Genomic DNA, 15,718 nt, shown 5'->3' with positions numbered 1-15,718 from the left:
CCAATGACTCCTACTCTATCCTAATCCTCCTCGACCTCTCAGCTGCCTTCGACACTGTGGCCCACCCCCTTGTCCTCAACACACTATCCAACCTTGGCTTCACAGACTCCATCCTCTCCTGGTTCTCCTCTTATCTCTCTGGCTGTTCATTCTCAGTCTCCTTTGTGGACTCCTCCTCCTCCTCCCATCCCCTTACTGTAGGGGTTCCTCAAGGGTCAGTTCTTTGTCCCCTTCTGTTCTCTATCTACACTCTCCCTTGGTGAACTCATTTGCTCCCATGGCTTCACCTACCATCCCTACACTGATGACACCCAAATCTACATCTCTGCCCCTGCCCTCTCTCCCTCCCTCCAGGCTTGTGTCTCCTCCTGCCTTCAAGACATCTCCATCCGGATGTCTGCCCGCCATCTAAAACTGAGTATGTCCAAGACTGAACTCCTTATCTTCCCTCCCAAATCCTGCCCTATCCCTGACTTTCCCATCACTGTAGACGGCACTACCATCCTTCCCATCTCACAAGCCCGCAACCTTGGTGTCATCCTCGACTCTGCTCTCTCGTTCACCCCTCACATCCAATCCGTCACCAAAACCTGCTGGTCTCACCTCCGCAACATCGCCAAGATCCGCTCTTTCCTCTCCATCCAAACCGCGGCCCTGCTCGTTCAATCTCCCATCCTCTCCTGACTGGATTACTGTGTCAGCCTCCTCTCTGATCTCCCATCCTCCTGTCTCTCCCCACTTCAATCTATACTTCATGCCGCTGCCTGGATCATCATTGTGCAGAAACGTTCTGGGCATGTTACTCCCCTCCTCAAAAATCTCCAGTGGCTACCAGTCAACCTACGCATCAAGCAAAAACTCCTCACTCTGGGCTTCAAGGCTGTCCATCCCCTCACCCGCTTCTACCTCACCTCCCTCCTCTCCTTCTCCATCCCAGCCCGCACCCTCCGCTCCTCTGCCGCCGCTAACCTCCTCCCTGGGCCTCGTTCTCGCCTGTCCCGCAGTCGACCCCCAGCCCACGTCCTTCCCCTGGCCCGGAATGCCCTCCCTCCGCATATCTGCCAAGCTAGCTCTCTTCCTCCCTTCAAGGCCCTACTGAGAGCTCACCTCCTCCAGGAGGCCTTCTCACACTGAGCCTCCTCCTTCCTCTCCCCCTCACCATCCCCCCACCCTACCTCCTTCCCCTCCCCACAGCACCTGTATATACGTTTGTACAGATTTATTACTCTATTTTACTTGTACATATTTACTATTCTACTTATTTTATTTTGTTAATATGTTTTGTTTTGTTTTCTGTCTCCCCCTTCTAGACTGTGAGCCTGTTGTTGGGTAGGGACCGTCTCTATATGTTGCCAACTTGTATTTTCCAAGTGCTTAGCACAGTGCTCTGCACACAGTAAGCGCTCAATAAATATGATTGAATGAATGAATGAATGAAGAGAAGCAGCATGGCTCAGTGGAAAGAGCACGGGTTTTGCAGTCAGAGGTCATGGGTTCATATCCCGGCTCTGCCAATTGTCAGCTGTGTGACTTTAGGCAAGTAACTTAACTTCTCTGTGCCTCAGTTACCTCATCTGTAAAATGGGGATTAAGACTGTGAGCCCCCCATGGGACAACCTGATCACCTTGTAACCTCCCCAGCGCTTGGAACAGTGCTTTGCACATAGTAAGCGCTTAATAAATGCCATTATTATTATTATTATTATTATTATTATCAAGACAACAGCAGCTTGGATGGAGAAGAAAGCATGGATTTTAGCAATATTGTCAAAGTAGAGCTGAAAGAGCTCGGGCTTTGGAGTCAGAGGTCATGGGTTCAAATCCCGGCTCCGCCACTTGTCAGCTGTGTGACTTTGGGCAAGTCACCTCACTTCTCTGGGCCTCAGTTCCCTCATCTGGAAAATGGGAATGAAGTCTGTGAGCCCCACGTGGGGCAACTTGATTACCTTGTATCTACGCCAGCGCTTAGAACAGTGCTTTGCACATAGTAAGCGCTTAATAAATGCCATCATTATTATTATTATTATTATTAGAACCAACAGGATTCAGTGACACATCAAATATGTGGGTGGCATGAGAGCAGTGATTTGAGGACAGCGCCAAGGTTACGGGCTTGCGAGGTAGAGAGGATAAAGTTGTTGTCTACAGTAATGGGAAAGACGGGGAGGACGGGTTTTGGGTGGGAAGTGGAGGAGTTCAGTTTTGGACATGTTTAATTTGAGGTGTCGGTGGGACATCCAAGTAGAGATGTCCTGAAGGCAGGAGAAAACGTGAGATTGCTGGGAAGGGGAGAGATCAGGGCTGGAGACGTAGATTTGGGAATCATCTGCCGATTGAAGCCATGAGAGCGAAAGAGTTCTCCAAGGGCATGCGGGGAGAGGGAGAAGAGAAGGGGACCTAGCCCTGACAGAGAGTGGGAGGCAGAGGAGGAGCCCGAAAAAGAGACTCAGAAGGGGAGGGTGGAGAGATAGGAGGAGAACTGAGAGAGGACAGTGTCGGCTAATCCATGGTTGGATCGAGTTTCAAAGAGAAGGGAGCGGGCTACCGTGTCAGAGGCAGCTGAGAGATCTAGGAGGATTAGGATGGAGAAGAGACCATCAGTTTTGGTGAGAACGAGGGCATTGGTTGCCTTAGGGCTGTTTCTGTCGAACGAAGGGGGCAGAATCCACATTGGAGGGGATCTAGGAGAGAATTGAAGATAGGGAGCGGAGAGAGCGGGTATAAACAGCTCTTTCAAGAAATTGGAAGAGGAATGGTAGGAGGGAGCCGTGGGTTCAAGAGAGGGTTTTTGGGTTTGTTTTTAAAGATAGAGGTTACATAAGTATGTTTGAAAGCAGCAGGGAAGAAGCCGTTTGAAAGTGAACAGTTGGAGATGGCAGTCGAGGGAAGAAGGGAGAGGGCAAGTTATTTTAAAGGATTTGAAGAGGTTAGTACGGTGCTCTACACACAGAAAACACTTAATAAATATGATCAAATGAATGAATAGGGGCAGAAGCCCGGGTGAAGGGGGTAGATTTAGAGAGGAGCCAAGAGATTTCATCCTGAGTTACTGCAGGGTACAGGGAGGATTGAAGAGGGTGGAGGGGAGGGGTGGGGGATTGGAGAGGGCCAGGAGAGATTTTCGGGAGATCACGCCGGATGGTTTCAGTGTTGTCGATGAAGTATGTAGCCAGGGCATCGGGGGAAAGAGATGGTGGGAGAGGGGGAACAGGAGGTTTGAGAAGCTAGCTTGGCATCCTGCTTGGGAGGAGGCTCTGCCACTTGTCCTCTGGGTGACCTTGGGCAGGTCACTCGACGTTAGGCTGGAAGAGAAAGAAAATCCAGAGCTGTAGCAGCCGATCTGTAAACCCGGTGGGCCGGGGCAGATTCCTGTGGTTGGGGGTGACTAGGCAGGACCCAGTTGGAGGGGAGACGGAGAATCCATAAATTTTGAGCTGTCATCAGCGAATTACTGAAGTGCCTGTCCAGAGTGATTGGGCGAGCGCTAGCAAGTCGAGCTATCAAGTCCTTAGTTGTTGATGGGTGACTGTTAACACGCATCATTCATTCATTCCTTCATCCGGTCATATTTAGTGAGCGCTTACTGTGTGGAAAGCACTGTACTGAGCGCTTGGGAGAGGACAACAGAACAACAAATGGACACATTCCTGCCCATGTTCATAACTCCTTAGTGAGTCACTGTCCTTTTATGGCGGGGGTCTGGTTCTCAGTCTCGGTGTGCAGAGGGGTGGGGGATTGGCAATTCCTTCCTCATGCGGGCCCAGGTCGTGGGGGCCCGGGTGCAGTTGGGGGTGGGGAGGGGGATGAAGGCCTCCTCCAGGAGGCCTTCCCAGACTGAGCCCCCTCCTTCCTCTCCCCCTTGCCCCCCTCTCCATCCCCCCGTCTTACCTCCTTCCCTTCCCCACAGCACCTGTATATATGTATATATGTTTGTACATATTTATTACTCTATTTATTTTACTTGTACATATCTATTCTATTTATTTTATTTTGTTAATATGTTTGGTTTTGTCCTCTGTCTCCCCCTTCTAGACTGTGAGCCCACTGTTGGGTAGGGACTGTCTCTATATGTTGCCAACTTGTACTTCCCAAGCACTTAGTACAGTGCTCTGCACACAGTAAGTGCTCAATAAATACGATTGATTGATTGATTGATTGATGAAGGGGCCAGGGTCCCCTCCCTTGGTGCGTGGGGGCTGTGGGGTGGTAGGGGGACAGGAATTCCTCTCTCTGGGCAGTGCCGGGCCTCCGGTGGGCGACGCTCAGTCCTCAGGCCCTCGCTCGCAGAGGGCGGCCCTCCCCTGGAGCGAGATCCCGGGGCCGCGGGATTTAGCTTCCCTTCCCTCCGGACCATCCCAGGACCCCCGCCATGGAGGGGAGGGGTGCAGGAGTTGGCGGAGATGCTCCCCTTGCCTCAGAGAGGGTCCTGGCTCGTGGGCGACCCTTCTCCCGGCTCCATCTTATTCATTCATTCAATCGTATTTATTGAGCACTGTACCAAGCGCTCGGGAAGTCCAAGTTGGCAACGTATACAGACAGTCCCTACCCAACAACGGGCTCACAGTTTTAGGCCTCTGGTGGGATGAGGAGGGGCAGGAGGAGGTGAAGGAAGGTGTCCCTTCCCCTAGGTAGATCCTAGGTCACCAGCAGGGATGGGGGAAACCCTTCCCTTGATTTAGTTTTTTGGCGGGGGAAGGGGCACGAGGACTCAGCATCCCTTCCTTCTGACGTGGTTCTAGACACACGGGGGATGCGGATGGGGTCAGAGACCCTTCCCCTTTGTGCGGGGGTCCAGAGGGGCTGCCCCACCTCAGACAGCTGGCACCACTGTCTGTCACAGCCCTCTCCCAGCTTGGCTGCTGTGACCGCCACCTTGCCGTGGAAAGCCCCCGTAATAATAATGACGATAACAGTGGTATTTGTTAAGCACTTACTATGTGCCAAGGACTGTTCTAAGCGCTATAGACTGTAAGCTCCTCGCAGGCAGGGATCGTACCTACCAAGCCTAGGGTACTGTACTTTCCCTCGTCCCCCTCTCCATCCCCCCCTTGTCCCCGTCTCCATCCCCCCATGTTACCTCCTTCCCTTCCCCACAGCACCTGTATATATGTATATATGTTTGTACATATTTATTACTCTATTTATTTATTTATTTATTTATTTTACTTGTACATATCTATTCTATTTATTTTATTTTATTAGTATGTTTGGTTTTGTTCTCCGTCTCCCCCTTTTAGACTGTGAGCCCACTGTTGGGTAGGGACTGTCTCTATATGTTGCCAACTTGTACTTCCCAAGCGCTTAGTACAGTGCTCTGCACACAGTAAGCGCTCAATAAATACAATTGATTGATTGATTGATTGAGTGCCTAGCAGAGTGCCCAGCACACAGTAAGCGCTCAATAGACCCCTACCTTCAGGGAGCTTCCGGATTAGTGGGAAGAAGACACTGAATAAATGGCAGTGGAAGAACAGATCTGTCAGTGGGATTTATGGAACACTTACTGTGTACAGAGCACTGTACTAAGCGCTTGGGTAGGGACCATCTCTATATTCTCGATTTGTATTCATTCAATCGTATTGAGCGCTTACTGTGTGCAGAGCACTGTACTAAGCACTTGGGAAATACAAGTCAGCAACATATAGAGACGGTGCCTACCCAACAACGGGATCGCAGTCTAGGAGGGGGAGACAGACAACAAAACAAAACACGTGGACAGGTGTCAAGTTGTGAGAACAAATAGAATTAAAGCTATATGCACATCATTAACAAAATAAATAGAATAGTAAATATGTACAAGTAAAATAAATAGAGTAATAAATCTGTACAAATATATATACAAGTGCTGTGGAGAGGGGAAGGAGGCAGGGCGGGGGGGATGGGGAGGAGGAGAGGAAGGAGGGGGCTCAGTGTGGGAAGGCCTCCTGGAGGAGGTGAGCTCTCAGTAGGGCGTTGAAGGGAGGAAGAGAGCTAGCTTGGTGGATGTGGGGAGGGAGGGCATTCCGGGCCAGGGGGAGGATGTGGGCCAGGGGTCGATGGCGGGACAGGCGAGAACGAGGCCCAGTGAGGAAATTAGCAGCGGCAGAGGAGCGGAGGGTGCGGGCTGGGCTGGAGAAGGACAGAAGGGAGGTGAGGTAGGAGGGGGTGAAGGGATGGACAGCATTGAAGCCGAGAGTGAGGAGTTTTTGCTTGATGCGTAAGTTGACAGGCAGCCACTGGAGATTTTTGAGGAGGGGAGGAACATGCCCAGAACGTTTCTGCACAAAGATGATCGGGCAGCAGTGTGAAGTATGGATTGAAGTGGGGAGAGACAGGAGGATGGGAGATCAGAGAGGAGGCTGATGCAGTCATCCAGTCGGGAGAGGATGAGAGATTGAACCAGCAAGGTAGCGGTTTGGATGGAGAGGAAAGGGCAGATCTTGGCGATGTTGTACTTCCCAAGCGCTTAGTACAGTGCTCTGCACACAGTAAGCGCTCAATAAATATGATTGAAAGAATGAATGAATGAGAGGACCATATAACAATAAACAGACCCATTCCCTGCCCACGAAGAGCTGACAGTCTACAGGGGGAGACAGACATGAATATAAGTAAATAAATTATGGATAGGGACTAAGTGCTGTGGAACTGAGAGGTGGGGGGAATCAAAAGTGCAAATTCAAGTTTAAGGGTCACTCAAGGGAGTGGGAGAAGATTAAATGAGGGTTAGTCGGGGCAGGCCTCTTGAAGGAGATGGGATTTTAAGGGAATGAGGGCTTGGGGCAGGCCTCTTGAAGGAGATGGGATTTTAAGAATTATTTGAAGGTGGGGAGCGTCATTGTCTGTCGGATGTGAAGAGGTAGGGCATTCCAGGCCAGAGGCTGGACCTGGGCGAGATAGACGAGGTGATTGGCATTAGAGGAGCGAAGTTTGTGGGCTCCAAGAGTAGGAAAGCAGTAATGTAAAGGAGGAGGGGCAAGGTGACGGAGTGATTGAAGAAGAGACCCGACAGGCGGAGGCGTGGATGAGTTAGTGGTCAGAGTGCGGAGAACAGACGTCTGTATGTGTCCTGGTTTTCAGGGGGCTTGTGAGGCTTTGAGGGGCAGGCAGGTGTTGAGCTGCTAGGAGAGAGCGAGGGAGGGAAGAAAGGAAGGCGGTGACCAGGAGAGAAGAAAAGTCGATCGGAGAAGGCCCCTGCGGCCAGGGAGATTTCAGAAGGGCTTCGTGCTTAAAGCTAGTCATGCCCTTTGCCCGTTTGGATCCAAAATTGGAATGCTCCACCAGATATTCCTTTCCAAAAAACGAAATCACTTCGTCCCCAGGCAGAAAGTGCCTGAAAGTTCGGGGATGAGAATGCAATGGGGGAAGAGGTTTCTTAAGAGGGTGATAATGGAATTTTCCTTTTTTTCCCCCCCTTCCCCCTTTTGATTCAAAACCCTTAAGGATGTTACCCAGATGCCAAGGGGGAGAATGGTGTGGGAGAGTATCCCGATGGGAAAGAAATGGCCGACCACGGAGACCACCTGGTAGATTTCAATAGGGTAAGTGGATTGTTTCTTTTGGAAGTGACCTTTTCCTCCCATTCTTAATTACACTTTCATCCCGATGAGGAGGATCTAGGATCCAGATAAGGAGGCAGGAGGCAGAAGGTCATGGGTGCTAATCCAGGCTCTGCAACTTGTGTTCAGTGTGACCTTGGGCATGTCACTTCACTTTTTTCATTTTTAATTAGTGGTTTTTGTTAAGGACTCACTATGTACCAGGCACTCTTCTAGGCTCTGGGGTAGGAATAAGGTAATCGGGTGGGACACGGTCCTTTGTCCCACATGGGGCTCACAGTCTTAACCCCTATTTTACAGATGAGGGAACTGAGGCCCGGAGAATCAATCAATCAATCAATCGTATTTATTGAGCCCTTACTGTGTGCAGAGCACTGTACTAAGCGCTTGGGAAGTACAAGTTGGCAACATAAAGTGTTCTTCTTCTTCACCGGAGAAGTGAAGTGAAGTGACTTGCCCCAGGTGACACAGCAGACAAATGGCCGAGCCAGGACTAGAACCCAGGTTCTTCCGACTCCCGGGCCTGTGTTCTATTCACTGCTTGGGCCTCAGTTTCCTCACCTGTAACATGGGGATTCAGTGCCTGCTCGCCTTCCTACTTAGAGTGTGAGCCCCACGTGGGGCAGGGACCGTGTCCACCCTAATTAACTCGTACCTCTCCCGAAACAGTGCTGCGTACATGGAAAGCACTTGACAGACCCGGAAACGATAACGGTAACAATAAGAAAAAAAGTAATTATAATAATAATAGTCCTGAGGGATTTTTGACCGGAGGAGACACCTGCAACATCACTTATTCTTCGTCCTGTGTGCTTAGTCCAGCGCCGTGCACACAGCAAGCGCTCAGTAAATGCCACTGATCACTCGATTGACCAAGAAGACCGCTCTTGACCGATGGAATTTGCGCCCCTCCCCAGATATCTCCCTTTTTGCCGCCAAGGCAGTAGTGACCGTTCTCCCACCAAACACTTGGTCAGAGGAGAAAATGTTTGGCCATTGGAGGAGTCGGGAAGCAGTTCTCGGTGGGGAGGCGGAAGAGTCAGAAGGGGAAAGGGAGACGGAACCCCTCAAAAATAGATGGGCTCCCTCTCCCCAGCTACCCCTCCCCGCCCAAACGTGGCTCAGTGGAAAGAGCCCGGGCTTTGGAGTCAGAGGTCATGGGTTCAAATCCCGGCTCTGCCAACTGTCAGCTGTGTGACTTTGGGCAAGTCACTTCACTTCTCTGGGCCTCAGTTCCCTCATCTGGAAAACGGGGATTAGGACTGTGAGCCCGCCATGGGAGAAGCTGATCACCTTGTAACCTCCCCAGCGCTTCGAACAGTGCTTTGCACATAGTAAGTGCTTAATGAATGCCATTATTATTATTGAGAAGCAGCGTGGTACAGTGGAAAGAGCACGGGCTTTGGAGTCAGAGGTCATGAGTTCAAATCCCGGCTCTGCCAACTGTCAGCTGTGTGACTTTGGGCAAGTCACTTCACTTCTCTGGGCCTCAGTTCCCTCATCTGGAAAATGGGGGTTATGATTGTGAGCCCCCCATGGGAGAACCTAATCACCTTGTAACCTTCCCAGCGCTTCGAACAGTGCTTTGCACATAGTAAGTGCTTAATAAATGCCATTATTATTATTGAGAAGCAGCGTGGTACAGTGGAAAGAGCACGGGCTTTGGAGTCAGAGGTCATGGGTTCAAATCCCGGCTCCGCCAACTGTCAGCTGTGTGACTTTGGGCAAGTCACTTCACTTCTCTGTGCCTCAGTTACCTCATCTGTAAAATGGGGGTTAAGACTGTAAACCCCACGTGGGACAACCTGATCACCTTGTAACCTCTCCAGCGCTTAGAACAGTGCTTTGCACATAGTAAGCGCTTAACAAATACCATCATTATTATTATTATTATTATTATCATTACCGCCAGGACAGACCCCGTCAAGTCGTGGATAATGGATAAATGGCCCCAGCCCTCTGCCTTTATAGTGGGAAGTCCCTGCTTCCTTCAATCAGTCGTACTTATCATGAGATGCAGCATGGTGTAGTGGCCAGAGCCTGGGCTGGGAGTCAGAAGGACCCAAATTCGAATCCCGACTCCACCCTTTGTCTAATTCATGACCTTGGGCAAGTCACTTTACTTCTCTGTGCCTCAGTGACCTCATCTGTAAAACGGGGTTTGAGACGGTGAGCCCCGCGTGGGACAGGGACTGTGTCCAACCCGATTTGCTTGTATCCACCCCAGCGCTTAGGACAGTGCTAGGCCCATAGTAAGTGCCTAACAAGTGCCATCATTATTATTATGATTATTACTCCCTCTCCCTCCCCTTCCCAAACGCCTAACCCAGTGCTCTGTACAGAGGAGGCGTTCAGTAAAGGACCCAGCAGTTGACGGACTCGTTCAGTCGTATTTATTGAGCGCTTACTGTGTGCGAGGCGCCGTACCGAGCGCTCGGGAGAGGAGAGTGTAACCATCAGACGCATTCCCTGCCCACAGCGAGCTCGCAGTCCAGAGGGTGAAAACGATTGCTTCCCCCTCCGTAGGTGTCTTCCGTTTACGAAGCAAGATGCGCCGGCGAAAAGGACCCCGGCGGGAAATCGAACGGCTTCCGAAAAAAGATCTACTCCAGCGACAGCTCCAACTCGGAAGACACGGCGTCGGAAGGGGCCAGCGATTGGGTCGATCCTTGCGAAGAGGCGCTCTTTTCTCGAACTCACCTCTAAAACTCAGAGTAGCCCAGATGATTTAAAAAAAAAAGAAAAGAAAAGAATGATAATAATAATAATAATAATAGGCGACGGAAAACGATCCTTCTCGCGGGGGGTGGGGGGGGGGCGGGGGGCCTGTGGCTCTAAACAACACCTTGAGTTTCCTCTTCAATTAACTGATTCAGATGTGTATTTATCTTTCTCTTCTTGCTTATTTTAGAGTGGAGGACAACTAACCCGTCGGGAGGTCGCTCCCCTTCCGTCCCCCGTCCCTTCCCGACCCCCAAAACGTTCGATCCTTGGCTATTTGAACTAGACTAGGTGGTTGATGTCCAATCAGGAATGAGTGTGCATGTGCTCGTCTTAGAAGTCTCACCGCTTTTGGCATTTGAACCACGGTGCCCGCCTCCCCCCCGATCCCCCCCCCCCCGGCCCTACCCCTCCACCATTATGTTAACAGCATTCGAAGTGTCTACAGCTACTTCTGCTATTCGGAGACTTTAGCTCTTGGCACATTTAGGCGGCGGCGGCGTTCTCTTTAAGAACCGGGAGATAAATACTTCACACTGTAATCAACCAGTGCCTTTCTGAATGCAGGAGAAAAAGCATCAGTGATACCCCTTCCGGTCTTCATTCAGTCAGATCCTTCCTAACTCTGAAGCAGGAACAACAGGGTTGTGCTTCAGAGACTTACAGAATACTGTGTTTTCTATCCCATGATAATTTTTTTTTCCCCTACGAGAAGAAACGAAACAAAAAAAACCAACACAGAGGATGCTATGGTTTGTGAATATTCTCGCTAACTGGAGAAGCCAAGGATTTTTTGTGTGTGTGCGTGGTGGGTGGGATGGTTATATGGTCTGTGTGCGTGTCTCTCTCTCTGTTTCTCTCTCTGTCTCCCCCCTTCTCTCTGTCTCTGTCTCTCTCCCGATCCTTTCCCTGCCATTATGAGAACGCCAAAAAGAAAGAACGCCAAAAAAAAAAACCAGAAAAAAGTCATCAGAGGGAATATTTAGAGGTGCGACTCTGGTGGCAAGTAAGTAAGGAGCCCGTATCCCCTTACACACGACGTAACCCGCGATGCCCCCACCCCGTCTCAAATTTGAGCCGAACTGATTGAAACTGGGCGAAACGCTCCCCGTGTCTAAATGTTTTATATGCAAAAGGGTCAGGGCTTCACTTGAAAGAAATCTTCGGCTGCCGCAGTTAGCCGCTGCTGTGGCCGCAATTTAGATCTCGCAAGCTCATTTCTGTGTCTCCGAGAGAATGTTGGGGACGGGGCACGTCTTGTGTGTGGCGGGGTGTTGGGGTGGGGAAAGTGATGATTTCCACCGTACACGTGTGATCGTCGCCGTACGTAACTCGCTTTCCACTTTCTTTCGTTACCCTAGAGAATCAATACGTCGTCAGGGTATAGCCGTACGGGTCTCCCGGCCCCTTGTGCCTCTGACACGATATGCAAATGTTTAAGCCAGGAGGAGCAATATTTGCAGAGCTGAACGTTCGAAGTCTTTGATTTTCATTTAGATCTTTGTTTTTTTGCGCCACCTCATAGTCGAAAGAACGAATCCCTCCCGTAGCAGCGCGCCCGGGACATCGAGAGGTACAGAAAGGCCAATAGTTGACTAGAAAGCTTCACCGGTCCTGAGGACGGCCGGTAAAATAAAAGCGACCCGCGAGGCCCGTAGCCGCTTGAAACGGGAGCTGAACTGACTTTGGAGCAGTTTTCTCCGGGTGGAATTGAGCGGTTGGGTTCGGTTGCTTTCCTCGATAGGTGAACGGAAAAGAAGAGCTAAGGTTTGTAGCCGCCCGGGGTCGTACGAATCCCGGCGGCCAGAGACCCCCGATTCAACGTACTCGGTCCCACCAGACCGCGGTGGGTCGGGGGATCTGAATTTTTACAGCGAATCTTTTGGACACTTTAAAGTTTTTGTTTTTGTTGTTGTTGTTGTTGTTATTTATTTACAGATTTCAGATAGGTTTTTACGTGTTTGACTTTGTTCTGGAGCTTCCTACAAGGGTTCTTTAGCACTGCACTGAAAAAAATTAACCGTTTAACGTGAAGGCAGAAAAGGAAAAGAAAATCGACTCATGGAAATTACTCGAATCACTACAGTGAAGAGTGTGATAGAAATCGCGTACGCAAAGACCAAACAGACACATTTCACACACACACACACACACAGTTCAGCTCCTTCGGGATTAGAGCTGCAGCTTTAGCGAGAAAGGCGAGAGGAAAGGGGCAGGCTTCCCGGCGGCCCCCCTCGAGGGAGAGGGGGTACCCGATGAAGGAAACGTCCCGGGACGGTGTGCCGGTGGGAGGGTCCAGGCTGGCGGTAACAAACCAACACGTCTCTCTACTTGTTCTCCTCGTTAGCGGCTAAAGCCGGGATTCTCCCAGCGAGAGGGTCGAAGTGTGGCTTTTCGTTTTTCCGTACGGATAGACACACAACCCGAGCATTAAAGGTCGGCAAAACGCTGAAACGCACTGTGGTATGAAGCGCGTTGCATATCCAGAGCACTGAAATATCAGTTTGTTTGTGTTTTGTTTTTGTTTTTTTTTTTCCATTCCCGGGCTGAGATTTGTTTCTCCCTTTTTTTTTTTTTTTTTTTTTTTTTTTTGCTTCAAGTGGTTGTACCGTTCTGATTTTCACATACACCAAGAGTAACGGATTTTGTTTTCTTGTGGAGTTACTTAACACCAAATAAAAATCGAAAAGGACGCCCGGCCGGCGTGGTTGATGGGCCGGGTAGAACCCGCGGAGGACGTCGGGAGCGTCTGGGGTTGTGGAGCGGGGACGAGGGGCAGCCCGGACACTCGGTCTCAATTATTAGGAACCGGTAAGCGGTTGGAGGGGAAGGGGAGAAGGGCTTCCCAGCCACTCGGTCTGAGTTTTTCCACCAGTCCATCCATCAATCAATCAATCAATCGTATTTATTGAGCGCTTACTGTGTGCAGAGCACTGTACTAAGCACTTGGGAAGTACAAGTTGGCAACATATAGAGACTGTCCCTACCCAACAGTGGGCTCACGGTCTAAAAGGGGGAGACAGAGAACAAAACCAAACATACTAATAAAATAAATAGAATAGATATGTACAAGTAAAATAAATAGAGTAATAAATATGCACAAACATATATACAGGTGCTGTGGGGAAGGGAAGGAGGTAAGATGGGGGGGATGGAGAGGGGGATGAGGGGGAGAGGAAGGAAGGGGTGGTAATAATCGATAATATTAAGTGAGCGCTTAAGTGTAATTCCCTACACTTCGAATCGCAGCGGCCCCGGCCACCTTATGAATGCATACCCATCTTCAGCGCTTGTGAATGCATACGTATCCAATTGTATCTTCAAATAGTTATTCTGTTTGCAAATATTTTCAAGTTTGTCACTCCCTTCATTAAGGTATAAGCTCCTTGTGGGCATGCCCCCTCTAGAATGTAAGATCATTATGGGCAGGGAACGGGACTGCTAATTCTCTTGTATTGCACTCTCCCAAGCGCTTAGAACAGTTCTCTACAAATATTAGGGGCTCAATACCATTGACTGATTGATTGATTGAGGACAGAGAACATATCTCGTGCTTCTTTTATAATCAATCAGTCATTTATTTACCATTCATTTACGATTGAATGGTACCTATTTATTACTCTATTTTACTTGTACATATTTATTCTATTTATTTTATTTTGTTAATATGTTTCGTTGTCTGTCTCCCTCTTCTAGACTGTGAGCCCGCCGTTGGGTAGGGACCGTCTCTATATGTTGCCAACTTGGGCTTCCCAAGCGCTTAGTACAGTGCTCTGCACACAGTAAGCGCTCAATACGATTGAATGAATGAATGAAAGAAATGCAGAGCACTCTACTGAGCACTTGGGAGAGAGCGCAACACAACAATATAGAGGAGCAGCATCGCTTAGTGTGTGCAGAGCACTTTACTGAGCACTTGGGAGAGAGCGCAACACAACAATATAGAGGAGCATTATCACTTAGTGTGTGCAGAGCACTCTACTAAGCACTTGGGAGAGTGCAACACAATATAGAGAAGATGCATCGCTTAGTGTGTGCAGAGCACTCTACTGAGCACTTGGGAGAGAGCGCAACACAACAGTATAGAGAAGCAGCATCGCTTAGTGTGTGCAGAGCGCTCTACTAAGCACTTGGGAGAGAGCGCAACACAACAATATAGAGGAGCAGCATCGCTTGGTGTGTGCAGAGTACTCTACTGAGCACTTGGGAGAGAGCGCAACACAACAATATAGAGGAGCAGCATCGCTTAGTGTGTGCAGAGCGCTCTACTGAGCACTTGGGAGAGAGCGCAACACAACAATATAGAGGAGCAGCATCGCTTAGTGTGTGCAGAGCGCTCTACTGAGCACTTGGGAGAGAGCGCAACACAACAATATAGAGGAGCAGCATCGCTTAGTGTGTGCAGAGCACTCTACTGAGCACTTGGGAGAGAGCGCAACACAACAATATAGAGGAGCAGCATCGCTTAGTGTGTGCAGAGCGCTCTACTGAGCACTTGGGAGAGAGCGCAACACAACAATATAGAGGAGCAGCATCGCTTAGTGTGTGCAGAGCACTCTACTAAGCACTTGGGAGAGAGTGCAACACAATATAGAGAAGCAGCATCGCTTAGTGTGTGCAGAGCACTCTACTGAGCACTTGGGAGAGAGCGCAACACAACAATATAGAGGAGCAGCATCGCTTAGTGTGTGCAGAGCACTCTACTGAGCACTTGGGAGAGCGCAACACAACAATATAGAGAAGCAGCATCGCTTAGTGTGTGCAGAGCACTACTAAGCACTTGGGAGAGAGCGCAACACAACAATATAGAGGAGCAGCATCGCTTAGTGTGTGCAGAGCACTCTACTAAGCACTTGGGAGAGAGCGCAACACAACAATATAGAGGAGCAGCATCGCTTAGCGTGTGCAGAGCACTCTACTGAGCAGTTGGGAGAGAGCGCAACACAACAATATAGAGGAGCAGCATCGCTTAGCGTGTGCAGAGCACTCTACTAAGCACTTGGGAGAGAGCGCAACACAACAATATAGAAGAGCAGCATCGCTTAGCGTGTGCAGAGCACTCTACTAAGCACTTGGGAGAGAGCGCAGCACAACAATATAGAGAAGCAGCATCGCGTAGTGTGTGCAGAGCACTCTACTAAGCACTTGGGAGGGAGCGCAACACAACAATATAGAGGAGCAGCATCGCTTAGTGTGTGCAGAGCACTCTACTAAGCACTTGGGAGAGAGCGCAGCACAACAATATAGAGAAGCAGCATCGCTTAGTGTGTGCAGAGCACTCTACTGAGCTCTTGGGAGAGAGCGCAACACAACAATATAGAGGAGCAGCATCGCCTAGTGTGTGCAGAGCACTCTACTGAGCACTTGGGAGAGAGCGCAACACAACAATATAGAGGAGCAGCATCGCTTAGTGTGTGCAGAGTGCTCTACTGAGCACTTGAGAGAGAGTGCAACACAAC

At 49.8% G+C, this 15,718-nt stretch overlaps 1 protein-coding gene across 1 annotated transcript in view; it reads left to right on the top strand.

Moving 5' to 3' along the window:
- KIAA0232 (KIAA0232 ortholog) overlaps nucleotides 1–10,325 on the top strand; it is a 93,332-nt gene extending 83,007 nt beyond the window's left edge. The window contains exons 7-8 of the mRNA XM_038745952.1: nucleotides 7,423–7,520; nucleotides 10,065–10,325. Of these exons, the coding sequence (XP_038601880.1) occupies nucleotides 7,423–7,520; nucleotides 10,065–10,244 (278 nt within the window). The 3' untranslated portion in view covers nucleotides 10,245–10,325. The remainder of the gene's footprint in view (nucleotides 1–7,422; nucleotides 7,521–10,064) is intronic.
- The last annotated feature ends 5,393 nt before the right edge of the window (nucleotides 10,326–15,718 follow it).

This window comes from Tachyglossus aculeatus, chromosome 4 (genome assembly GCF_015852505.1).
Source record: "Tachyglossus aculeatus isolate mTacAcu1 chromosome 4, mTacAcu1.pri, whole genome shotgun sequence".
Taxonomy (NCBI): domain Eukaryota; kingdom Metazoa; phylum Chordata; class Mammalia; order Monotremata; family Tachyglossidae; genus Tachyglossus; species Tachyglossus aculeatus.
Note: the sequence above shows the minus strand (reverse complement) of the source record. Positions and strands in the feature narration are given on the sequence as shown.